The sequence below is a fragment of the Misgurnus anguillicaudatus genome, chromosome 12 (genome assembly GCF_027580225.2).
Source record: "Misgurnus anguillicaudatus chromosome 12, ASM2758022v2, whole genome shotgun sequence".
In the NCBI taxonomy this organism is placed as follows: domain Eukaryota; kingdom Metazoa; phylum Chordata; class Actinopteri; order Cypriniformes; family Cobitidae; genus Misgurnus; species Misgurnus anguillicaudatus.
The window spans coordinates 25,975,542-26,003,217 of record NC_073348.2 but is presented as its reverse complement, the minus strand read 5'-3'; the positions used below and the strand labels follow the sequence as shown (position 1 = coordinate 26,003,217).

Here is a 27,676-nt window from a genome sequence, read left to right as displayed (position 1 = left end):
TTGATACTGTATTGAGCTATAAACGGTCTAGAAGAGAAATTCAGAGTCATACTAACCTAACCAGCGCTGTTGTATGTGGGAGGAGGAGCAACTGTTGTCCACTGTGAAACAGGTACACCTTAGACCCTCCTCGGACAGGGGGGAGAACGAGTTCACACCTAGCCACCCGCTCTGGTCCTCTGGTCAGGTGACGTACAGTTCCTCTCCTTACTCCTCATTGCTGTGAAAGAAGACAGTGGGTAGTATGAGTAACCTCTACGTATATGTTGAAAACCTGAAATTGAAGCTAAAAGTTACCCTTACCTGTCACGTCCGAGAATCCCACATAGTGTGCCGCCCAGTTGAAAACCTGAAATTGAAGCTAAGTGTTACACTTACCTGTCACGTCCGAGAGTCCCACGTAGTGTGCCGCCCAGTTGAAAACCTGAAATTGAAGCTAAGAGTTACCCTTACCCGTCACATCCGAGAATCCCACGTAGTGTGCCGCCCAGTTGAAAACCTGAAATTGAAGCTAAGAGTTACCCTTACCTGTCACGTCCGAGAATCCCACGTAGTGTGCCGCCCAGTTGAAAACCTGAAATTGAAGCTAAGAGTTACACTTACCTGTCACGTCCGAGGGTCCCACGTAGCAGGCCCAGTTGAAAACCTGAAACTGAAGCTAAGAGTTATACTTACCCGTCATGTCTAAGAGTCCCACGTAGCACGCTGGTCAACTGAAGGCCTGAACCCTTCGAACGAACCGAGAGTCCTACTCCCTCGGTACGCCTGTAAACCCTCACAGTTTACCTGCGTCACCTGGAGAGAGAACCAGGATTAAGAAGTCTCTAATTGTTTTGTGATCATAGGAAACAGCGAAGGGAGTACCTCCGAGGAACAGGAGAAAGGATCCATCTCTCCCGGCAAGGCACGGCCTTGGCCCCGTTCCGTAGTCAACGCCAGGCTCCAACGAGGGAGGGCCTCAACATACAGGTGACCACTGGATTTAAATTCCCTATTAATTGTGTGTTCTATTTGCCTCCAGGAGCCGAGGAGGGCGCCACGTGTACATAAAGGAAAAACCAAGGAAGTTACGATCAGCATGCAAAAGAAGAAATCATACCTACCAGGGACGAAGGAGCGCCGTCCCCTTCCCCTTGGCCCCTTCCTCACTCCCCCTGCAAAAGAAGCACAACGTCGATTATTTTAATCCCCTTCTCCTTTCCCCACTCTGATTTTAAATAATTTAAATGAAGTTGTTCAAGTTTTACTTATCTGGTTTCGTGTCTGGTCATTGGGGTGCTTTTGGGGACCTCATCGAGGTGAAACGTCTAGAGGGGCGCTAGAGGCCCGCTCCGGTAGGTGACACTTGTTTGGTCCGTTTTTGGTGCGCACCAGAGTTCGATTGCTGCATTCTCACCTGCCCAAACGAACCACACCAAGTGAGCTATCGAACTCTGGTATGATTCAACCAAACTAAATGAGGCAGGTGTGAAAGCACCCTTAGTTAGAGTTTTGCAGGGTCCATGAATATAAAATATGATGTAATTGATTGATCTCTAATCATGAAATCTAAAGCAAAACTTCTTAAGAAGTCATAACATCAGAAAACTGCATAGGGGAGAGTGGGGTGATTTGTGCCAGGGGGGAAGTAGTTCCACCCCTTGTTTCTGGAAAACCATACAAGAAATTGGTCACATAATTTTGAGAAGCCATCAATTTTACTTATCCTCAAAAAAAGAGAGACACATGGCATGAGAGGTAAGCACATTTTAGATCAAAAAACAGTTTTTTTCCTTTCAAAGTAAAATTTCTATGATTAAAGTGTAACTAAACCCCTGGTCAGAGCCTGACTCCACCCACTGGCAAATTTGAAAAATGCAAGAAAAGTGGGCAGATCCCAACGGAGATGGAGGGGACGAAGTAAGCTCATACCAGTGTGTGGTGAGATCATAACAAGGGCGTGGTGAGCTTGAACCTGCTTACATCACGAGATATTTTTTGGACCCAACATCCAATAGGAAAATTCAACTGCAGTAGCCACTGTTCAACCTGAAGAGGGCAGCACTCAGATGTTTTTACACCATATAGACGGTTTCATCGGACGCACGTGCGCTGACGCGATACACTTCTAGATCCACAATTTACTTCCGGTTTAGTTTTTTTTAATGGTCTGACTAGTTGCTAAACTGATCTCTTGAACCAATGCCTCGTCGAAAATAACAAATGTTTTGGTTTCCTAGGTAATCTATGTGTTCTTTTTTGCTTGTTATATAAATAAACTACATTTAAAGAAATTTGTTGTTATTTATTCTTAGCGGAGTTTACCGGAAGTTACGTGTGGACCACGACTGCCACTTGTTTATGTTGTTATTGCTGAAACCGTCTATATTGTAGTATTGAAACACTTTATATCCAAATGTCAAAAAACTTACTAAAATCAATGAACAGCACTAATAAAGCATCATTCTTACAGATCGTTAACTAAAAAAAGGTTGGTTTAGGGTTTAGTTACTCTTTAAGGTTTTTTGATTGTAGTGTCTAAACAATTAAAGATAGGTTTGAAAAAAATTCACACATGTTTTAGTGCTTTAGCATGCTACACAATGAGTCTACACAGGTAGCATAATTTTAGCTCTTAACTGCTGGATCATGCTAATTGTTCAGACTTGTAGGTCTGAGGTGATTTGTGCCAAAGGGCCTGGGTTAAGTTGTGCCAGAGGTGATGTGCTCAAGAAACTACCCACACCCCAAAAACTTGGTGGTACAGCCATAAGACAGCATAAGTTTATGTTCCCCTGTAGTATTGACACGTGGGATGTTAAATAGTAGGCCAGATCCAGACCACTTAGACCAACATACTCACAGGGGATAATCTGGAGAAGTGAGGAGATAGACATGCCTCATCAGTGTTTGACTTAGGCCTACCTGCCATTTGTTTCATTTAGCTAACATTGATTTCAGTTTTGAGTTTGCACTATGTTATTAAAGAGAAGTTTTATTAAGTTTTTTTTAGTCACAACAGGATATTTAGAAATTAGTCTAGTCACTTTATTGTTATATATTACATAATTGACAGACCGCGTTCTGTGTATGTCAACAGGCATATATTGCCAAAGCCACTTTGCCTGAAATTATTATTTTTCCAAAAACTACAAAATATGACTTATTCCAACAGTTTAATAGAGTGACAATATCTAAATAAACCTTAAACGAGTAATTGTGTATTGAATTTAAAATGTTCTGTTTTACTTCAGAAATCACCTGCCCAATTTACCCCAACTTATTTTCCCTAAAGGCACAACTTACCCCGCACCAGGGGCAAGTTGTGCCACAAGACCACTTTTTTCCCAAAAGCTATATTTCTGAAAAATTAATTTCAGATTCAAAGTTATTGCAGGTTAGGGCAACCGTAATCAGGCAATATTGGCATCAGGTGTGCTTATCAAGCATGGCGATTGGGCAGTTCAGAGAAGAGAAGAAGTATAAATAGAGCATCAGGAAAACAGGAAGTTGAAGTTTATTCCAGCAAGCGTTGTGGGGGAGACGGAAGTGTTTGGTGTGTTGGAGACGGAAGTGTTTGGTGTGTTGGAGACGGAAGTGTTTGGTGTGTTGGAGACGGAAGTGTTTGGTGTGTTGGAGACAGAAGTGTTTGGTGGAGAGGTGTATTAATGTGGAGACTGCAGACTGGGCGAAGACAAAGTGGAGGATTGGGCTGAAGGAAAACGAAGCTAAGTACTTAGGAAATTTCTGCTGAAGTAATTGTGTTGATCTGTGCTGTTTACTTTGAAGAGCTTGTGGATATTGAGGAGTCACCGTGAAATACATCGGAAGGAATGAAGGAGTGTGTTACTATCAACCTTGTATACGCTATTCCTCTGGAAGGGAGAGGGAAACGTCAAGTGTCAACGAGCTGTGTATGTGGAGTTGTTGTCTTGCCAGTGACATCTCTTGCTTGAGGAAAGAGTGCGTTTACAAGTCGTGGATGTGACGTCTCTATTTGGTCATCCTCCGTATCAACCCCTTTCTGCTGGTCAGGACCAATTCCTGGCCCAATTTGGTGATTGGACCTTAATTCACCATTTGTGTGGCGTGCCGTGGATGAGTCTTTTGACGTGTGTACACTTGAAGAATTGTAGTGTGCTGTGTCAATGTTGTCAGCGATCACTCACAAGGACGAAGAGGAGAGCCCTGGATTGAAGGAAGTGAGCTGGTGTCGGTGGACGACTGATACATCTTTTATACAACCTGACTGTGACTCGTAATCCCTTCCCCCACCGGGTGGTGGCGTACCAACTGTGAGAAGTAAAAGTATTGCTGTGAATATTGTGTGGAGTATTGGAAAGAGGGAGAACTTTAATTGGCTGCTATGTGGAAGAAAGTACATGTGCTGTTTTGGTGTATGATTATACGCCTGTTGAGTGTTTGCAGATGCCTGCCCCTGTCTAAATCTCTTGTCACGCTGTTGAAAGAGAGGAGAGGGAAGCGATAGGCCCACTCGTACAGTACATCACCTGGTGTGGTGTCCTATACCACTCTACCCCGTCTATGATGTCATATGTGGCCGTGTTTGGCCTCACGTGCAGCAGCCTCGGCCTGCCCCTTAATCTGTTCGTTTGTTCGAAGTCAAAAGGTGTTGTATCTCTCCCCACATATTCACTGTAGTAGTATATTGTTGAAGAGACTTTGTGTGTCTGCTGTCAGTCTGCAGGTTTGAGCCAAGGGCTCCGTGTCGACGTGGGACTGTTCCACGACGTATTGAAAGTCAACGTTCAAGTGTTGCATTGGAAGTCCATCCTAGCGAGAAAGGCTAGAAGTTTGCCGTGTGTATCTACATCCTCTCCAGCCCCCTAAGGGCTAAAGCCTGATGCCTGTCTATCTATGGGGCTGTGAGTTACATCTGGTTTAAGCCTAATATACCCACCTGTACGCCCAAAGCCAAGAGCCCAGTGTACTTCCTCGTATACTCACCTGTACGCCCAAAGCCAGGAGCCCAGTGTACTTCCCCGTATACTCACCTGTACACCCAAAGCCAAGGGCCCAGTGTACCTTTCTGGATACTCACCTGTGTACCTCCTAGACGTCTCTAGCCCAAAGTCACGGCCCGCACTTGTATACCTTCGGGACACCGTGCTGTAAGCCCAGCGTACTCTACACCCCGAAGGTGGCCCATTAAGGTATTTACCTACCCATTCCCCAGTGTACTTACCTGTCTCTGCTTTTATGCTCAGGAAGAGAGGTTGGAGCGTCCACTTGGAGTCCATCTGGAAAACACAAAGAGCGGAAGTTGAGAATATCCCCCTGTAATTCACGAGTGGGCCAAGAAGATAAAGACAAGCTAAGAGGACTTACCTGTGATCCCTGTGAGAGTCAGAAGCGACTCAGATCCATTCAAAGTCTCCGTACTCACCTTTTTAGAATCCCTTCCCCTTTCCCCTTATCTTTTAATATTTAATAAAGATTGTTATATTTTATCCCGTTTTCTCGTCTGTTTGGTCATTGGGGCATTTTGGGACCTCCTCGGGGTGGAAATTGAGGGAGGGGCGTGACCCACGTTAGAAGTGGTCTGCTCCGACCTGTGACATTTGTGACCCGTCACGGAAACCAGGGACACAAGTCGGCAGCACAAGTTCCGAGAAAATGAGAAACAAAGTTTTTTTTTCAAAATTTGTGATTTTCGTTTTATTGGAGAATCTGTTAGTTGAGATCACGAAGAAGCCTCTCCATGTTTGAGATAGCAGTTTTTGTATATTTAAAAGCGTACATTTTGCGGTTAAAATAGGCTTGTTTTTCCAGAGATTCTAGCGTGCAGCGGGGGGCGTCATTGTCTGTGTATATTTACATACTGTATAAGCTTGTGTTTTCGCCTCCGCCCCCAAAGGGAACAGCGTGACTACTAAATAAGGATAGTTCGCCCAAAAATGAAAATAATGTAATTAATGACTCACCCTTATGTCGTTCTAAACTCGGAAGACCTCCGTTCATCTTCGGAACACAGTTTAAGATGTTTAATCGTTAGATTTAGTCCGAGAGCTTTCTGTCCCCTTCATTGAAAATCTATGTATGGTTTCCATGTCCAGAAAGGTAATAAAAAGATCATCAAAGTAGTCCATGTGACATCAGTGGGTCAGTTTGAACGTGTTGCAGCATCGAAAATACAGTTTGGTCCAAAAATAGCAGAATTACGACTTTATTCAGCATTGTCTTCTCTTCCGGCTCGAGCGCGAAGTCACGTGACTGTAGTGACGCGGCTGCCCTGTTCCTCAGATATGTTTGCTAAGTTGTTGTTTTTTCAAGCGTATAGCGTGCGTCTCCCCAGACTAAAGCTCGGGCGCACAAAACAAAAGAAAAATAAAAGAAGCTGGGGCGGAACAAATAACAGTCAGCTGCATCGTACGTCAGCCGCGTCACTGACTTTATGCGGCGCCGCAGTCGGATGACGTCAAAGTACCGCGAGAGATCCTCAAGAAATCTTTCGGAGTAGTTTAATTCGGAGTCGCTCTCGCGGTACTTTGTCGTCATCTCTTTGTCAGTTCCTGCAGCGCAGCATGAGTCCAAACACACAGAAGTTACATAGAGATTGTTGAATTCATTATATAATTGGCTACATGTTTTGTCTATCAATATTTTCCATGAAGTCATTGGCTGATGGAGGAACGAGCGAGCGATTGGTAACATCTCTAAATGACGTCACGTTTTCGACGGCGCTGTTTGGATGATCTGTTATACTACCTATAAAATAAAAACTTAACTTTGAAGGCGGGTTCACGTGTTTAACGGAGTGTAATCATATACCCTTACATGTTACGATGTAAATAGTCCTCAGATTGTATATTATGTTGTATTACTAGACATTCATGCGAAATCTGATGTCAACAATATAGACTATACATCTTTATTTCACGGATTATACGCATTTGTGGACAAAATGGTCATTGGATAATCTGAAACAGACTGGATTCGAGTTGTGATCAACACAAAGGTAAAAAGTCAATGTTTATTTTTGCATGTTGTCATTTGGACTTCTGTCATAAAATACTACATGATGCTAGAACATCAGTATCTCAAAACGGCTTTACAGAGGGTATGGCTTAGCTTAATGAGATGTAAATGAGCCCTATTGTCTCCCCCAGTTGGAAACAAGAGTCTCTTTCGTCTCGATTTTCTCGGTTTGAGTATTTCTGAGTTCCTATATTCAAATGGACACAACTTCTCCATATGTTATCAGATTTCCATGTGTTACACATCGTTGGAAAGCTTAGAATCTGCACTTTCAGAATCTGTGAATAACTCAAAATGGCCCAGATCCGACTTGTGTCCCTACTTTCCGTGACTGGTCACATTTAGGCAGCCAACGTCACAGTATACACCAGAGCTCGCACCTACGGCAAAAGTGCAACCTTGTTTAAAAGGGGAACAGGAAGTGATTTGTTCCTGTTTTCAGGATTTTGATTGGCTTACGTGTGCTTGAGCTTCTCGTTACACTGGAGAAGTTGAAATGTCCATTTATAAAAATGTGACAACTGTGACACAATGGTTTAAAAATTAAGAACATGACCTCCAGCTATATCCAGGCTTACAAAAAACGAATTACAGGATGAACCCACATTGTCATTATGATGTAAACAACTACAATTTCATTAACCAGTACTTTACACTAAAATCTTTACAATCATCCGTTTCTCTCTCCTGTCCACGAGCTTCCGCAGCATCTACAGTACACTGTCACAATGCACAAATGCTGATGTTCATTTTTCAGTCTAGTTTCCTTTATGCCCTCTGTTCCTTTAATCTATTTTCACATTTAGTTTAGAGCAAAATGAAACCAGTTCAAAGTGTGGATAAAATGTGAAGTCAGTTCATGTGACCTTCAAGTAAAGGAAATGTTTAGAGTTCACATTGTTTGCTAGTGCTAATGTAGCTCAACTGTCCCTGCTGAAAAAGCAGCATAAGAGCAAGACCAGCATATGTTGTGTTGGTGCTGGTTTGCTAGTGAACACCAACCAAACCAGCATCAACACCAGCATTAGCACCAGCATTATTCCCATGCTGGTCCATGCTGTTTTTTTCAGCAGGGGTAGATCATTGTGTTTAGGGTGGCCATTCGTACCAGTTCCGCCGGACACGTCCCGAACAGGATTTCGGGTGCGTTCTCGGGAATAAACGCGTTCTCTGGATGACCTCAAACCCGTATGCTATTAGCACGCGGCGCCTGTAACCATAGTGACGTACGTTTAAAAAATATAAAAAAGTAATATTTATGCAATGGAAAAAACTTTATGTAATTAACAAAAACAGCTGGCTTGTGTAACGCTTACCATTGGGCAGAGAAAACAAACAAGGGTGGTTCCATATAAAGATTTATTCTGCAAAACGAAGCAACTTCACGTTTTACCAAAGCAGAAATATCCAATACAAAAGTAATCCCAAAGAATGGTTATATATTGACATCTTGTGAAGCAAATCGATCAGTTTTTGCAAGAAACTTAACTTTCTTTAAAGCATTAACGCAGCCACATAGGAAGTGCACTTATGCTCCCCCTCTAGAGGTGGCGCTGAACATATGTATAATAACAGTATGGTTTGCCACTCGCAGGCAAAACCAGCCTCTCAGCGCCACCTACAGAGCGGGAGCAAAATATCACTTACCTTGTTTCCAAGGTTGCAGAGGTGTAAAGTACTTGAGTAATTTTAATTGATTACTGTACTTAAGTATTATTTTTGGGGAATTTTACTTTACTTGAGTACAATTAAAAATCAATACTTTTACTTTATTACATCTTTTTAAGAAAAAAGTACTTTTTACTCCTTACAATTTTATTTACAGTCAAAAAGTACTTCTATTTTAGAGATCTATTTTCCCTTGCTTTATCAAACCAATTGAATTGCGCTGATGGCCAGTTTAATTTAAATGTTATTATTTATTCTGGAGCCTTTGGACCACACTAAGGAATGGGATTTATGCCCAGCTGCACTACTTCCTGAACTTTAGCCAGCTCCTTTGTTTCCTGTCTGCCATTATTGGACAAACTGATTAATCCAGGTGTGTCTGATTATTGTTGCTGTGACTACAGAGGTCAGGCACACCTGGATTAATCAGTTTGTCCAATAATGGCAGACAGGAAACAAAGCAGCTGGCTGAAGTTCAGAAAGTAGTGAGCTGGGCATAAAGCCTATTGGCCAACAGTTCATCCAATGATGAATATTTTCTTGCTTCTTTGAAACCAACAACACATGAAGTGTGAAACGTTCCCTGTTGTTTGCAGCCTCTCTATCAAGACTAAGACCTTTTCACACTGTCAGTCCAAATCTGATATCTAATTTGACAGACTCACTCTCCACATTGTGTATCACAACTGTTCAGATCCGATCTGTGCGTCCTCTAGCCGTTTTCCGGATTATCTGCACTGTTTCTATGGCAATGATGTCGCGCTGGCACGACAATCTGCCTTGACGTCTGACGTGTTTTATGTGACGTGACAGCATGACGTAACCGAAAAAGCTACACAAATGCGATCATGGTAGTCAGACTGAAATGGATTTCCAAAAATGCGATTTGAAAAGGATTTCAAACCACCTCTGGATGTAGCCTTAAACAGATTAGAAAAACAGATTTTTCAAATTTTTAGTCGTTCACATGTTCTAAATGTAATTGGATTCCTATCGGATATGCACCAAAATCGGATTTGGACTGACAATGTGAACAAGGTCTAATACACCTCTTCCTACATCCACTGATGTGAGAGGCTTGATAGAGCTTGAAATTTAAGGTAAATTCGAGGTTTTACAATTTTGAATAGCATGTTGCATACTGAAATTCATTGTCACAGATCTCTGCATTTTTCAGTGTCTGTACCACAGACTTTCTTTTCTGTGTCAGTTTCACGTATTGGTTACTCAATTGTTTTTCCTCTTTTATAACCATTTTTGTGTGGGTTTGGGGTTAGAACGACTTTCTGTAACATAAAATGACATCCAAACCCAACTCCTAATCCTAACGTCAGGCGACAATTGATTAAAAGTCTGGAAAAAATAGTATAAACCAATAGTTAAAGTGACATCCTAACCCAAACCCCAACCCCAAAACCCATGCGAAAATAGTTTAAAAATAGGAAAAAACTATTGAGTTTTCAATACGTGAAACTGGCATGAAAAAGAAAGTCCGTGGTACAGACACGGAAAAATGCGGATAAAATTCTGTGACTATACCACGGAACTTTGTGAGATCATGTTGAAGATGAATCTCTCGTTTTCATTCTTCCTGTTACTTTTACTTTTTTAATACTCAAGTACAATTTTAATGTGGTACTTTTTTACTTTTACTCAAGTATAATTCTTGCCAGATACTTTTACTTTTAATTGAGTAAAATTTACACTCAGTACTTGTACTTTTACTTGAGTAACATTTTTGAGTACTTTTTACACCTCTGCAAGGTTGTGCATTTAACGCTAATAATGTTGTAAATAATTCAATATCCTGCAAAACCCGACCGATTTGCTTCATATGTCATATGTCACCAGGAGTCATGGAGCTTACTTTTGTATTGGATTATATCTTTTTTTTGTGCTCTCAAAGTGGCGGATCTGTTGACTTCCATTATATGAATCACATATGTTTTTTTATATAGTTTTCTATATTGAATTGCTACAGCTGGTATAAAATGACAGTTGAACAATATGCATGGTAGGAAATGAATCCTTGACAGTAAATCCAGTTATTGTAATGTTTGAGTAGCCTAGGTCATACAGGCCTAGCAAAAATAATTATCAGGCCTTGAAATAGGCTGGCAAAGTGAAAGTAACTGTAGAGTAGCCTTATACATATTTGCATTGAATTAATTTGAAACATTTAAACTATGTTTACTTGCAATTTTCCCAAGTGTGGCCCTCCGCTTACTTTGCCAAAGCCACTGTGGCCCTCAGACTAAAACTGTTGCCCACCCCTGTCCTAAAGCATAGTTCCATATAAATGCACAGATAATTTATTGTTTTGTCACAATAATGACCTTCTATTTGAAAAAGGAGCCTCATATGAGATTCATTCATTCGCATTCGGAAATCGATTCTTTATGTCTAGCAAAGATGGTGAGCGGACACCGTAACAGCCAAAGTCAGTTGTTCAAAACCTTTCTTTTAAGTAAACTCTGTGTACACAAACAATGTTCTCAATGCTCGCGTTCATGTGTAGAGATCCAAGTGATACTTCGAGTAAGGTTTCATGTTGTGTGATGCCTTCTCAGTGTTGTAAAAATAGTGGTAGTTTGGTAGCAGCGGACAGCGGCTGGAAGAACACATCAGGGATTGAGTAGGCATCACACCCTAACCAAGATTTTTTTTTTAAGTAGCGTTTTTTTTCATGACAGTCGAGGTGCGAAATGTTGTCTTTCGTAGCCATTTCCCATATCTGTAAAATCATAGACAGTAAAAGATAAGAAACCCGTAAATCGTAGCAAGTTCCAGTGCTTGTCAGTAGCCTACTGGTACTCAGTAGGTACTCAAGATGGCGGCATGCAACTGGGATGACGTAAAAGGTCACATGACCTATTATTCATGAATAGGCTACTGATAAAAGATGTATACAGTACATTTAATGTGCTGCAAGTTGCTTTGGATAAATGTGATAATATTGACTATATTCACACAGGCCACACGTACACAGATCTTTTCAAAACCATACGTTTTCCTATTTGTCCACAAGCAAACGCAGTATCAGGTAACCAAAACCGGACTTTTATGAAAATTTCCTGCCAGGGTTCAGATTTTTAGAAAGTCTGAACGTGTGGACTAAGCCACAGTCAGTTTTTGGGATTGACAGCTGTTTTTACTAACATACAGTTATACAGATATACAGACTCTTATGTTGTCCTGCTCATATAGCAGATTTGAGGCTCAAATTTAGCAAATCTGAATTAACTTACAGTTGCTTTGAATGCTTTTTATTCATAACTGAGTATAGAGTCCCCTACTGAAAAATCCAGCTAAGACCAGCATAAGCTGGTAGCTGGTTTTAGCTGGCTTAAGGTGGTTTACACTGGTCCTCCCAGCCTGAGAAAGCTGGTCATGCTGGTGGGACAGCTGGTCTTCCAGCCTGACCAGCTAAGTCTAGCTAGACCAGCTTAAAAAGTGACCAAAACACAGCTAAACCAGCTTGCTACACCAGCAAAACCAGCTTCCTATACCAGCAAAACCAGCTAAAACCAGCTCACCAGCTTATGCTGGTCTTAGCTAGATTTTTCAGTAGGGCCAGTAGATCAGACTCTTCTGAGCAAAATTACACCTTCCTCTTCTGATTTATCCAATCGTTTTGTCTGAGGCCTTTTGTCTGATGCCTTGTTGTGCGAGACCTGATGCCGATGTTTGACGTGGAAGACTTTAGGCCTGACTCGTCAATGGTGGGAAAAGAGTTAACATCCTTGTTATGCTTATAACTTAATCAATATGTTCTACACTGTAGTGGACTGTAGAAATTAATAAAAAACAATAAAAAAATATATCATCAAGGACTTCTTTCATCTTTACCAGTCTCCATCTTTCATAAAGGTTATTTTATTATAGTATATAGTATACAGCTATAGTATACAGAATTTGTACAAACATATACAGGTTACATCATATTATACAGAGGTATATGTGTGAGAAAAGAAAAAACAACAATTAATTTCAGCTACAATTAAATTCACAGGTTAAAGAAACAAAAATACCCTAATAAGTCTTTATGGATCTTCCGTAAGTTTGAGATAATGATGTCATACGAAGGGGTGGGGTCACGTGTAAAATCATCTGATGCTTTTCTATGTGAGGTTTAGATTTTGATGTTGTGCAAGACTTTAGTCCTGACCTTTTTTTTCTGAGAACTGTTGCCTTTCTGAGGCAAAATGTTGTTTTATCTGATGCCTGAGCACTGACACTGAGGTCTGAGAAGTCCTAAATTGTACACTGTGACCCTCCCTTGCATATTGCTTTTACACAACAAAAGGTTTCTTACAAAAGTTAAATCAATATATTGTTTCATGTGAATGAGTGGGTAAAATGGTTTTTACGCATTTTTGGAGCAAATTCTCAAATAAGATTCAGTACTTTTTTGTTTTTGAACAAATGTTTAGCATGTGTTCATTGGCCTTATTTCAGCAACTTTTAAAATATATATTTTTACTAACCATGCATAAACATCATTTACTTAAAAATGCAAACATGTACATATATGTACTCAAATATAATTGTAGCACAGTATGTGCTGAATACAGTGTTATGTGATATTAGCCATTAATGTTTTAAGCAACTGAAAAATTACCAAATGTAGGAGCATGTGAACACTTCTGCCAGTGTCCCAAACCATCAGACCCCAGAGGGTTAATGGTTTTAAGTTACATGATTGAGCAAAATGACAAATGTGACGGGTGTAAATGAATTACCTTAATAATTGAATAATACACTTACATTACATTATAATATTTGTAAATTAAAAAAGCTAGATGTTAATTCCCTTCCAATTTAAAATCCCTTTGGGTTGTTTAAAATGTCCTGAATAAAAATCTATTGCATACAGCCCCGCCGCTCCCATAACGCGCATCACGCGCTGTGCGTAGGGCACCAGGTGCTGAGAGGGCACCAAAATAATAGCCTAATGAAAAAAAATTATAATGCTGATAGAATTTCATTAGCCTATAGAAATATTATTAGGCACTTTTTATCCATGTATATGTTACAAAAAAAGGGGGAACGAGATAATTTAATTGCTCTAGTCTAGAAAGTATGCCCCCCAGCCTTTGATGGTCCATGCAGGTTGATTGTGCCGGCGACTGACGAAGTTTGACAGAGGCCGTTTTTCAATCCGAAGGCTGCAGCCTCCAGAGGTCGCATTTCCAGGCTGCATACGTCATCAAAACTTTCTTATTTCGTAATATTAACAATTATAAAGTTGACTATTATTCTTAGTTAATCGTAAATTGTTGTAATATGCTTATGACTTGCTAATGTAATGTTCAGTTAACTGAAATAAACCAGCCTTGATGACGTTTGCAGCCTGCATATGCGACCTCGGGCAGGCTGCAGCCTACAGATTGAGAAAACGGCCAGACAATAGGCAACTTTTGGAAATGGTCCCGAAAAGACAGCAGGAGTCAGGATCGGAAAAAAGAAAAAAGATGAAACTGCGGGATGATGCCCGTGCATCACTTGCAGGCAAGTCCATCATGTTTAATCATTCCCAAATAAGGGAAATGTGCATGGGCTGCAGCTGCTGCTAATCGTAATGCGCCTCGAACTTGCTGTGCTGACATTAATGTTAGCAAACTATGTTGTTATAATTTATAACTTCAGTGTAAGCTAAATTGAGATTTTACTGTAAAACATTACCTATGCATATGCATTTTACAAATAACTGACGCCAGCTGTTACTTTATACGTTTCTTCAGATGAGCAGTAGTTTATTTTGTGGTTTATTTTGACGTCATGGTGGTTAATACTTTCTCAGTATAAGTTAACGTAAGCAGTCAGTGCACATGGTAGGCTAAGAATTCCTGACTGTTAAATATGTAAGGGATAATGTAGAGGCAGCCGGTAGTTATTGGGAATTATACAACAGTTCTTTCTGGTTCTCGAATCTGATTGGCTATGAGGTATGCGATATTGTACTGATAACGGCACTGTAACCGCTTCACCTTTCATATCATTCCGCCACCTAGTGAATGGAGGTCCTAAACAGGCTCATCTCTGAATGGAAAAACACAGACGCGCTGTTTTTAAACACTCTCCGTGTGTCTCATTAGTTCACTAGCTCATAAATCAGTCTGTGAATCCCAATCGGAAGTTATTATTCCGTTAAAGATCGGCGCTCTTGGGTGTTACGTTAAACTTAATGGGATTAATGTCTTGTCACATCGTGTGGACACTTGGAAAGAGGAATATAAACACTCGTTTTTTCTTCTGGAGCTATATCTCTTATCAGAACGTGAAAACACCGTGGAACTGCAGGTAAGCACCGCAGCTTTTAAATGTGGACACTGATCATTTATTTAATCGCGACGTGACTATTAAAACATGTTATGAGAATATCGCCACTGGTATATTTATAAGCAGCATGCAAAAACATTTTATATAGCACTGACAAGAACAAAGTTTAATAATAATCGAGTGCTGAACTAATCTTAAAACTAAACTTTGTGACCAAGAAGCGTTAATATAAAGAAACGCCTATCCTTACACTGAGTTATTAATGAGATTCAAAGCAGCCGAAAGTGTTACCTGTCATTCTGGCAGCCCTCAAATCCGTGGCGGAAGAAGTAGTTCTCAAACAAAGAGGCTTTTAAAATAACTCTGTTGTTGTTTTCTAGTTTTCGTTTTTCAAACGTGTGCCGTCGATCTGTTGTATAAAAGCAATATCGCTCTCGGAGTCGTGTGATATAGCTCTATATCATCACGGCTGTGATTGCCTCCGGCACTCAGCCTACGGCCTCGTGCCTCTGGCCTAATCACAGCCGTGATGATATACAGCTATATCACACTCCTACTCGAGCGATATTGCTTAAATAAGCCCCGACAGTGTGATCAGGACCCGACGCGAAGCGAAGGGTCTTGTATCACACTGAAGGGGCTTATTTCCTGATAACTACCGGCTGCCTCTACATTATCCCACTTATTACACGGCTACTTGCCATATAAGAAAAAAAACTGGACATGAATATGAATTTGAAACATTTTATTGGCATATTTGTTTTAAATTAACATTTTTGTCCTTCCGCGAAACTTTGCACAGATGCATAAAATGATCGTAATACCTTATTAAGATCCTCTGCTTCATACTTGTCTGTCTCCATTTTTTTTCTCTTTTAGCCAGTCTTTGAGAAGTTTTAATGCCCATTCTGTATTTTTTTGTGTGTTGGTTTCGTAGCTGCATGCGCTATTTTGTCAAGTTCAGTCTCAGTAAGCTCTCTGTGTCTTGTCGTTGTTCGTTCTTCTATCCACTGTTTAAATGTTTTGTTTTTCTGTACATGTTAAAATTAATGTCAAAATTGTCCATTCTTAATTGTGGCTGTCCAGTGTTTGTCACAAGATGGCGCCAAACAGTAATCTTTATTGGTGCAGAGTGATTTTAAATCATACAAGTAGTACCGGCTATGCGTTATTACTTTGGAGCGGTTATTATTTGAAAAGAACGAACCTGCAAATGTCTCAACTGACCAATCAGAATCAAGCATTCCAAAGAGCCGTGTAATAAATATAAATATAAAATGTCATCATGTATGATATGAAGCAAACATTAATGTGACACTTAGTTCTCTAAATCTTTGTTTTATTTAAGAATATTGAGTATTCTTGTTTACATATTGATGTTTATTTAATGTAATTTATTTAAAGTGACATTGTACTAGGGAAAAACATGTCTAGATTATTATTATTATTATTTTTTTTTTTGCTATTCTATTTAAGTTTGGTAATTTTTTTCTATTTTGCTATTCTATAAAAGTTTGCACTTTCAAATGTGTAGTGTGTGTTGGCTAAAGCTGTGAAGATTTTACTTTCTGCTATTAAGTTATATGTTTGGTAATAAAAAGTTAAACTGGCAAAAACAAACAAAAAAAATGTCTCAGGGTCGGGGTGGGGGGCATTTTAAAGGAATTATGCATAGGGCACCAAAATGGCTAGCAGCGGCACTGATTGCATATAATAGTTGTTTACATTTTGTTCTTCTTACAGATCCATTTCCTTGAATTAGAACATTTATCATCAAACCATCCTGATGAAGTTGACGCAACACAGCTCTCATTTCTTTCGCCATTCGGCTCTGGTGCCACCCAGAATCTGAAACAACAGGTCATCATTAGATCTTCAGTGTTTTTTTCTGTGTGATATGATACTGACTGTGAGAATCATTTATTGGATAATAATTAGTTAAATTTAGTGATTTCTCACCTTGTGGTCAGTGTGCTGCCATCAACCCATTTCCATCTGCCCTCAAATTCAATGTCAGTCAGACCAATCCAGTATCTTGTCTGACCAGATATTGTCTTTCTAATAAAGTCCTGAGAAGTTGAAACAGTAGCACATTTATACATCTGCTCACACATTAACACACGCTGTGCCCTGTTTTCACCCCTTAGCTTGTTAAAGTGTGTTTCAGGCAGTGTTTAGATTTTGAGAAAAGAATGCCTGATTTAATGTGTCGAATGTTTAACTTCATGTTAATACAGTGCAAAAAATCACTAATAAACTGTGCATAAACTTCAAAGCAGAATTCTTATTAGTTTTAGTTCAGTAGGCCTACCTTTATAAAGTGAACCTCAGATTCAGAAACACTACATGATCTGTATCACTTTAGCCACATTCACACAGTCAATGTTTGGGGTACACTCTAAAAAAATTGTGCTAAATAGCACTAAAACCTCGCAATCATAGGGGAACCATTTTTAGTGCTATAAAGCACCTGTAAAGCATCTATGAAGAACCATCCAGGGGTGATATAGCACCACTATACCAACCAGATATGTTCTATATAGCACAATATGGTTCTGCACATTTGCTACATGTGCTATATGGCACTTGGTTCCCATATGATTACAAGCCAGTGAACCACTTTGAGTGCATTTTAGCACAATTTGTTTTAAGAGTTTTTATTAACAAATGTGACTCAGTTCCCATGAAACAACAGCTTACAGCAATAGCTCACAGATAAATTCCTCACTCTTTTTGTATTCATTTTGTGTTTAAAGTATGATCCTAGCTACTAACCCTTCATTCGGATTAGATGCTAAACAGAGGTCCTGACTCTCTGTGGTCGTTAAAAATTCCAGGTTGTCCTTCAAAAAAGAGTTGGGGTGTTCCCCGGAATACTGGGCAAATTTGCCTATTGGCCTACTAATCATCCCCATTTATAATGATTGGCTGGCTATATCACTTTGTCTCCTCTCCACTAATAAACTGCTGTGTGTTGGGCATTTTGGTGTAATATGGCTGCTGTCGCATCAACCAGGTGAATGCTGCACATTGGTGGTGGTTTAGAAGAATCCCCCTTTCATATGGAAAGTGCTGCTGCAGAAAAGCGCTATATAAATGTAATTAATTATTATTATAATGATAGGAGTGTTTATCACCAGACTGGATTCAATATGTTTCTATGCAGAGAAATGCAGACTATCATGCAGAAAGCATTTATTTATGTCCGCATATTAGGTCACTGTCGCCTCACTTTAACAATGTTGTCCTCACTTGCTCTGTTTGACATTAATGACATTTTTTTCTGCAATACTGATTTTTTTTGTTTGCACATTATGGGCTCTATCATACACTCAGCGCAATGCAGCCCAATGCAATTGTCTTTTGCTAGTTTCAACCTGGCCCAATGATCATTTTCACATTTAGCGCCATGTTGTTTAAATAGCAAATGCATTTGCGCCCAATTTTGCGCCCATGGGTGTTCTGGTCTGAAAACGAGGTGTGTTTTTTAAAAAAACATGCCGCTGTCGAAGTGCTGAAACAGCTCTCCGCACGTTTGTAAATTCTTTGTCTCTTGTTTGTTACAAATGTGGCAACCTGTGGTATTATTCCAACCACAATTTTACTTTTTACAAGGTACTATTTAGAACCTCTTAAAGATTTTGTAAACACCTAAATCTTTGTAACACCGACTACGCCACCCTGGGAATTGCACCCAGGGAAATATGAATAATGGCAAACAGGTTAGTTCCCACAAAGATTCAGAGGAGACATGACTACAAAATAACAATTTTTTATTTTTGCAGAGTAAAAATCACAATTTAAATGTAATGTCTTGATCAAGAGACTAGTGAAGCTAGCTTCATTTTAAAAACACTAGATTAGGTACCAGACATCAACAGTTCAGATCGGGTCACAGGGAGAAATAAAGAAAAGCAAATCTCCACTTCACCACACACTTTAAATACAAATTTCTTTGGGCTCACTTCACCACACGTGTTTCAAAAAAAAAAAAAAAAAAAACCACTTAAGTGAACAATTACAAAAAAAGAAATTTAAAGAAATTACACTCCTCCCCAGACCGATCTGACAGTTGAATAGAATACCACGCTCCACAAAATAACCAAAGAAACACTAAATTGTGAAACGAATATTAAATCAAATAAACAAAGAAAACAAAATAAATCACATCATCATTTATAACAAAATACAAAATAAAGTAAACACACTAGCACTCATTCCTCACGTAAACCATAATCCATTTAACATCCGCACACTATACACACACTTTAAATTCACACGCGCGCACACACACACACTGAACAACGTGTCCTTCTCACACTATACACACACACACTATAAGTCTCACACACACACACACACACACACACACACATTAACTTAACTCATACACACCACCACAACCGTACCATACAACCACGCAAACCTTCTCCGGTTAAAACAATGCGGGGGTGCGCGAATACCCGCACGGATTAATACCCTGTCCCACAGTTATTCCCAGGAGCAGGACAGCATAAATGAAGAGATGGACCAGGCGTCGCAGGAATGTATGCCGCCCAGCAGGTACGTAAACGAAATAGAAAAAATGATGACAAACAAAACCAAAAAGAAGGGGAAGCTGGGTCACAATCAGCTACACAGTGTCATGGCCGTATACCCCCGGAGCGCTTTAAGCTGATAAAAGAAAATGACAGCATTAACGGTAGAATTTACATAATCGGCATGCGATAAGTCAGTGCATACCCACCTGATTATTTGAGAGTCGGCACTGCTGACATGTCAAAGGATGGACTAACTCCGCACAGCATGCATACTATATAAACAAATAGAGCGCTTACAAATAACAGCTCCCTTTACATTAAATAACTCACAATAGTATACGAACCTGTGAAATAGAGTCCGCCTTGCTAACGCCACGGCACGGCACGAATAATACAGCCCGGAAAGAATACTAAAACAAATGAACAAAGCGCATGCAGTCAACAGCTCATCGTAAATAAAACTAATTTATACACTGTAACCTACCCAAAATGCTGCAAGTCCCCACTCAAATACTCGTCCCAAACGGCTCACAGATCCACCAAGGAAACATTAGATATTAAACGTCCAAAGTCGCAGCAGCAACCAACCGTCAACACGCTCAAACAACGCTGGAAACCTTCCTTTTATACACACCTACACCCATAGCGCACCTGTCCCTAATTAAAGCACTTATTCAGCCCGTCTCTGGGTAGTGCTGCTACAATCTACCCCCCTCGAATTGGATCGACGTCCCGACGATCACAGGGCCACTTCAATTCCATGGCCTGGAAAGCACAGTGACTGCATTAACTACCCCGTTTGACCCCATTGCTGGCCTAGGGAGGCGGTTCACATTGGAATGCTGGCCTGCTGTAACTCGACTGGTCCTCCTAACCACACTCCTAACCTCACGAGGAGAATTGTCCAGTCCAGACCTTGCCCCTCCCTCAACCAACATAGAAGCATCCACTTGCACCGTGCCAGTTCTCAGAGGGGGTACAATATCCCTCTCACCATCCTGAGAATGGGCTTGCACCATAAGCTCTGAACACCCAGGGACCACTCTAACAACTCTCGCCAGATCTACATCCTCCTCTTCCAAATGAAAAGAACCTTCCTCCCGAACAGGCAGGTTCTCTTCTAGATCTGGCCTGGGCTCAAGTTCCTCCTGAGCTTCTGACTCAGATCCAAACTGTTCCTTAATCAGAGAACGATGTACCGTTCGTACTTGAGTCATATCATCGACAGGAGCAATAGTATATACTACGCCACCTTCCTCGGGAGCTCGCAAGATCTGATATACCACAGGACTCCAAAGGTCACTGATCTTATGGCGCCCCCGAACCCCATAATTTCGAAGGTACACTAACTGGCCTACCACAAGCGCAGAATCCCGGACTAATTGATCATGCTGCTCTTTCCGCTTCCTTGCTGCAACCTGCAGTTGTTCTCGAGCTCCCTTGAAAGCTACCTGTAATCGAGTCTGGTGCTCCAACACCCACTCATGTACCTCACCTTCTACGGGCTCCGACACCCTTCCCAGCAAGAAATCTACAGGTAATCGTGCCTCCTGGCCAAACATTAAAAAATGTAGCGACTCTCCGGTGGTCTGATGAGGAGTAGTATTATAACAAAACACCAATTGAGGAAGGCACGATACCCAATCTCGCTTCCTCGAGCTCGGAAGGGTCCGCAAGAGATTGTGAAGTGTACGGTTAAACCGTTCACATTGCCCGTTTCCCGCTGGGTGGTATGGAGTGGTCCGTGATTTGATGACCCCATAAAGATCACATAACTGGTAAATTAACCCAGACTCGAAATTTCGACCTTGGTCCGAATGGAGCCGAGCGGGAACGCCAAATTTACAGAACCATTCAGTCACTAGCAATCGTGCCACAGTCTCGGCCCGCTGGTCACGAGTTGGGACAGCAACAGTGTACTTACTAAAGACGTCGGTCATTCTCAGCACGTTTTCTACCCCTGAACTAGATGGTTCTAACATTGTAAAATCGATGGCGATGACCTCGTTTGGGCAAGAAGCCAACAAATGGCCCATAGGCCCCCGAGCAGGTGGCCGTGTTTCTTTTGCCACTTGGCAACGTTCACACCGCTGACACCACTGGGCCACCTCTCCTGCAACACAAGGCCAATAACATCGCTGCCGCACCAGTTCAAGGGTGCGTTCCACACCTTGATGACCATGGTTTTGATGGAGTTGGGTCAAAACTTCCACCTTCAACACGGTCGGCAAAACCAACTGTAAAGTCTCCTCCTTACCATCTGGACGCATTACCCTTCTATACAAGACTCCATCTTGCTCAGACAGACGTTTCCACTGCCTCAACAGGACTAAACTCTGCCTAGACATGTTCTGTCGCTCCTCTGGGCCAGGATACCTCCTGTCTTTCCAGAATCTTAGGGCTTCGCTAATCACTGGATCAGCAGCCTGTAAAGATGCCAGCTCCACAGGTGAATGGCCAGGGAACATAGCCATGGTATGCCGGGAAGCCACAATTGTGTGGTCCTCCCCCATAGCTCTCCTCAATAACGATGGGATCATAGTACCAGGGCCTAGCTCCCCTCCTGCAATTGGAGGATGCAACCTGGACAGAGCATCTGCATTGGTATTGCTCCTACCCGACCTATACTTGAGGTCGAAATCAAAGGCAGCTAATTGAGCAACCCACCGCTGTTCTGTTGCCCCCAACTTGGCAGTGGCCAAGTGGCTGAGGGGGTTATTATCAGTGTACACCGTACACCGATTTCCCAACAGATATTCTCGAAAACGTTCAGTCATAGCCCACTTAAGTGCCAAAAACTCCAGCTTCATGGAGCTGTAGTTTGACATGTTACGTTCGTTGGGTCTAAGACTGCGGCTGGCATACGCAACTGGACGCACTTTACCACCCTGTTCTTGTGAGAGGACTGCCCCTAGTCCCCCATGGCTCGCATCCACCTCAAGAACAAAGGGCTTGGTGAAATCAGCGTATGCCAACACAGGGGCGGTGGTTAGCCTACGTTTTAGTTCCTCAAAACCATCTTGACACTCCTTACCCCAGGCGCTGGAAAACACCTCTCCCTCTTGTTGCCTTGACCTACACTTGCCTCCCGTCAGTTCTCCCACCAGCCGATGCAAAGGAGCAGCCAACTTTGCAAAACCATTTACAAAACGGCGGTAGTAGCTGGCGAAGCCAAGAAAGGAACGCAGCTCTTTAACTGTAGAGGGTTGGGGCCACTGTCTCACTGTCTCAATCTTACTAGGGTCAGTAGCAACTCCCTTGCTTGAAATAATGTGACCCAAATACCTTACCTCAGGCTGAAAAAAGGCACACTTCTCTAGCTTCACCTTTACGTTTTCCCTCTCCAAGCGCCCAAACACCACCCCTAACCGCTCCAGGTGCTGGCTAATAGATGATGAGAAGACCACAATGTCATCTAAATACAACAGAAGAGACTGATATTGTTGATCTCCAAAGACCCGCTCCATCAGGCGCTGGAATGTGGAGGGAGCATTGCAGAGCCCGAACGGCATTCGATTCCACTCAAATAGCCCGAACGGGGTGCAAAAAGCGGTCTTTGCCTTGTCTCCCTCACTGACGGGGACCTGATTATAACCACTAGCCAGATCTAATGTAGAGAACCATTTGGCCCCCGACAATGCATCCAGCGATTCCTCTATGCGAGGCAATGGAAAAGCATCTCTTCTGGTTTTAGCATTCAATTGACGGTAGTCCACGCATAAGCGCAGACTACCATCCTTCTTTTTCACCAGAACAATAGGGGAGGCATATGGGCTGCAGCTCTCCCTAATGACCTGGGACTCCAACAACTGATTTATATGGGCCCGGACGGTTTCATACTCTGAAGGGGGAATACGTCGATGTTGTTGCCTTACTGGAGCCTCATCTACCAATGGAATATTATGAGAAATGAGGTTTGTGCAACCCAAGTCACTTTCGTGAGCAGCAAAAATTGACTGATACTGCTGTAACAAGACTTTTACCTTTCCCTGTTCTTCAGCAGGCAATGAAGCCAAATCGATCGCATCTATCTGTGCTTGTACCATGGGGTGAGACACTGGTGAAGCTGCTGATATTGTACTAGACCTAACCTCTGTAACCCCTGCAGGTAGACTAATTACATGTACAGTACTTAAGTTACCTAAAACCCTATGCGGGTAAAGCATAACATCTAAAGTACCCACATTGACTACTGGAACATAAACTGTCCCCTTAATGATACGAACCAAGGCGGGTGAAACTAACAAATTTTCCGGTAGCCCTGACTCTGGGGGTTCAAGGAGTACTGCCCCATCCGCAAACTGTTCTGAACAGGTCGCCGCTATTAACGTAATAGTACCACCTGTTACTCGTTGTGTCCGAGGACCACGTACCCGAACGCACCCCGACCCACCAGAAGGTTGAGTACTCACTTGATGGCATTGCTGCAATGCCTGTCTCAAAGAAGGTGCACCTGCCACAGAAGGGAAATTAAAAAGTGCCGAACCATGCTGCCCAAACAGTTTCTGGTAACATCGTCCCAAGACATTCATTCCTAGGACACCAGGGGCTTGGCCCCCAATGCCCCCAGGGGGGTCCTTAACAACCAGAATACCACACTCTGGTACGACATGACCACATAGTTCGACCTCTAGTTCCAAATATCCAATGTATGGAATGGAAAGCCCGTTGGCGGCACGCAATAACAGCCACTGGCAGGACTTCAAGCGGTCTTGCCCCCATGGTTCAAAATGTCTACGAAAACAGGTCTCCGTGATCGTAGACACCATTGACCCAGTGTCTATTAAACAAGACACAACCACCCCACCAATACGGACATCTAGGTGTGGACACGAAGACACCAATTGTGGTAACGAGCGTAAACTATACCCTATTTCTGAGCCGCCATTATCCCCAACCGAATCGTGGCTCCGCAACTCGGTGGGGATTAGTTTTCCGACTGCTGGCCCAACTGGGGCAACCTACCCTCTGTTGGCAAATCAGAATTGAGGGGCAAAGTCCTAGACTGAGGGGCCACACGATCCCCCACACACTCCCGAGCGATATGTCCCGGTCTATTGCATCGCCTACATATAATCGGACCACTACGAGCAGAGGGAACACGAGATATGGGTCCTTGTAACCGTGTGATGGTTTGGGTGAGCTGATCGAGCTGTTTCTGCTGCGCTTTGAACATCTCTCTCAATTCGCTTAACTCCGAGCGTGGAAGTACACCACTAGTCGCCGTGTATGCGCCTCCCCCCACCCCATACTGGAAACCCTGGACTGATGGAACCGAATGGCTACGTCCCCTAGTGCCCCCTGGGGTCCCTTCTTGTTCCCACCGTATCGCTTCACTTCGCACTTCCAGCAAGGTGGAATTTGGCTGACGACGAACGAGCTGTTTTAATTCTCGACGAAGGTTACTCTCACGCACATGTTCAACGAATTAGTCCCGCAATAACGCGTCAGAATTTAGCAGACCACCTGGCGACCGCTGTTTAACCCTCTCTAGTAGACCCATGAGCGCTAGAGAAAACTCCAGAAGGGTTTCTCCCTCATGCTGTCTCCTAGAAAAAAACGCTTCTTGTAAAGCCACATAGGACTGAGAGCATCCATACAACTCACGTAATGCGAAAATTATTTTCTCTGGATCTTCCCGCTCCCCTATAGGACGATATCTAATTTCTTCCCGAGCTTCCCCTTCCAAATGATCGAATAAGAAAAATGACTAAGGATGGACTAACTCTGCACAGCATGTATACTATATAAACAAATAGAGCGCTTACAAATAACAGCTCCCTTTACATTAAATAACTCACAATAGTATACGAACCTGTGAAATAGAGTCCGCCTTGCTAACACCACGGCACGGCACGAATAATACAGCCCGGAAAGAATACTAAAACAAATGAACAAAGCGCATGCAGTCAACAGCTCATCGTAAATAAAACTAATTTATACACTGTGACCTACCCAAAATGCAGCAAGTCCCCACTCAAATACTCGTCCCAAACGGCTCACAGATCCACCAAGGAAACAGACCTTTAACGTCCAAAGTCGCAGCAGCAACCAACCGTCAACACGCTTAAACAACGCTGGAGACCTTTCTTTTATACAGACCTACACCCATAGCGCACCTGTCTCAAATTAAAGCACTTATTCAGCCCGTCTCTGGGTAGTGCTGCTACACAAATAAAGTATTTTTAGAGTACAAACCTTTTCTTGCATATTTGCAAATTATTTTATGAGATTACAATGATTATGTAGGATATCTATCAATACATTTACAGCAATTAAAAGCCTGCTATTTTTACTTCTATGGCTGAAAGAAAACGGCTTTTAGAGGTTTTAAAACCATAAACCATTTTTCCCGTCGTTAAATTAGCAAAAGTGGAATCTGACACTCCCGTTTAGGCCGTGTGCCGTGCGCTTTAGACAACGCGCTTAGATTGTTGAAATAGGGCCCTATATGTGTCAGGGTCGCGACTCCTGAAAGCATCATACTCAAATTACTTCTCTCCGCTGCAATGAGTCACCTCTCTCTCACAGCCAATCAGCGCTCTGCATCGTTCCTCAACAACCAATCAAAACATGTACATTGTGTGCTCATGGGAGACATCTACAGACGTGAACTCAAACGCATCAAACAAGTGTAGAACAAAGAAGTAGCACAGAAGCGTAGCATTATTGTAAAATAATAATATGCATAATTTCAAGATCTTCAAGGGCCCCTTATATCTCAGAGCTTTAATGTATGCACCCCAGCCTGATCTCATGAAAATCTGTACACATTTTACGAGTTGAATTTGTATGAAGTGAATCGTGATTATTAAAAAAAACTATACGGAAACTCCACCCCTAACCCCACATCACAGTTGAAAGAAAATCGTACAAACATGCATGAATGTGTTCAACTGTGGTTGTCACCATATCAGTTGTCTCAAATCCTGCTGCTGGTGAGCTACCGTCCTACAGACTTCAGTTCCAACACAGCTTCAACACATCTGTCTGTAATTATCAAGCAACACCTTGTTTAGCTGCTTCAGTTGTGTTAAATTGGGGTCGGAGCTAAAATCTACAGGACGGAAGCTCACCATGTGTGGGATTGGAGACCTCTGCTCTATATTAAAGATTTACATTGTATATCCTAATAGCAGGTGTAAATGGGTCTGTCACTCACTTGTTCCTGTTTATTGTTAATGATGATCAGATCTGCTCCTCTCTCTCTACAGTATGTTCTGCTCTCAGTCCAGCTCTTCCCCTCAGATGAAATGAAGTAGCAGTTGAACCGGTAATATTTCCAACCATCTGTTAACATAAACAGTTCAACTATTAGCTTCACATTCCCCTTCACACTAAATGATACAAACATATTTATGATTTTACGATTCAGTGTAGTTACCTTTTTCATTAAAACATTTCCACAGATCTATGTTCTCATGACTTAACTTTGCATTTTGTTTAATTATGTTGGTATTGTTGGTTAGTAGATGGTCTCTTTCTTTTTTAAGGTTGCTATTGTTGGTTAGTAGCTGGTCTATTTCTTTTTTAAGGTTGGTATTGTTGGTTAGTAGATGGTCTCTTTCTTTTTTAAGGTTGCTATTGTTGGTTAGTAGCTGGTCTATTTCTTCTTTTAGGTTGGTATTGTTGGTTAGTAGCTGGTCTCTTTCTTTTTTAAGGTTGGTATTGTTGGTACGTAGCCGGTATCTTTCTTTTTTAAGTTTGGTATTGTTGGTACGTAGCTGGTCTCTTTCTTTTTTAAGGTTGCATTGTTGGTTAGTAGCTGGTCTCTTTCTATTTTAAGGTTGGTATTGTTGGTTAGTAGCTGGTTTCTCTCTTCTGTGATGTGTTTGTTCTTGATGTTAAACAGTTGATTGTTTGTATTGATCAGGACACACAACACTATGACTGCAGTCAGTAGAAGAACACACAGCAGCACCAAACACAATGTAGCTGATCTGTAACTTCTGTTCTTCACATGCTTACTTCCTGAAGATGACACAAGATGTTACATTGTACTCTCCCAAAAGTTTTTATCCCTTAAATACAGGACAAATAGACAGTGTATATAACTCAACACAGAAATGAATGTCATTACCTGTATGCTGCAGTGGTTGTTGTTTGTTTGTTTCTGTCCTGATGTTGTGATCTCCAACATAATCTATACTTTCATAAAAATCCATCTCCTCCATCTCATTCATTCTCTGAGACTCTGTCCTGATCAT

The 27,676-nt window shown here is 41.7% G+C and overlaps 1 protein-coding gene across 1 annotated transcript; it reads right to left on the bottom strand.

Moving 5' to 3' along the window:
• Positions 1-684: 684 nt before the first annotated feature.
• LOC129446293 (uncharacterized) lies at positions 685-27,676 on the bottom strand. The gene is made up of 10 exons (XM_073873703.1): positions 27,550-27,676; positions 27,320-27,440; positions 26,854-27,158; positions 26,632-26,759; positions 16,888-16,997; positions 16,670-16,776; positions 5,329-5,337; positions 5,186-5,240; positions 4,995-5,127; positions 685-795 (listed from the first exon to the last, which is right to left on the bottom strand). The coding sequence occupies exons 1-10, from the start codon at positions 27,674-27,676 to the stop codon at positions 685-687; spliced, it is 1,206 nt and encodes a 401-aa protein (XP_073729804.1).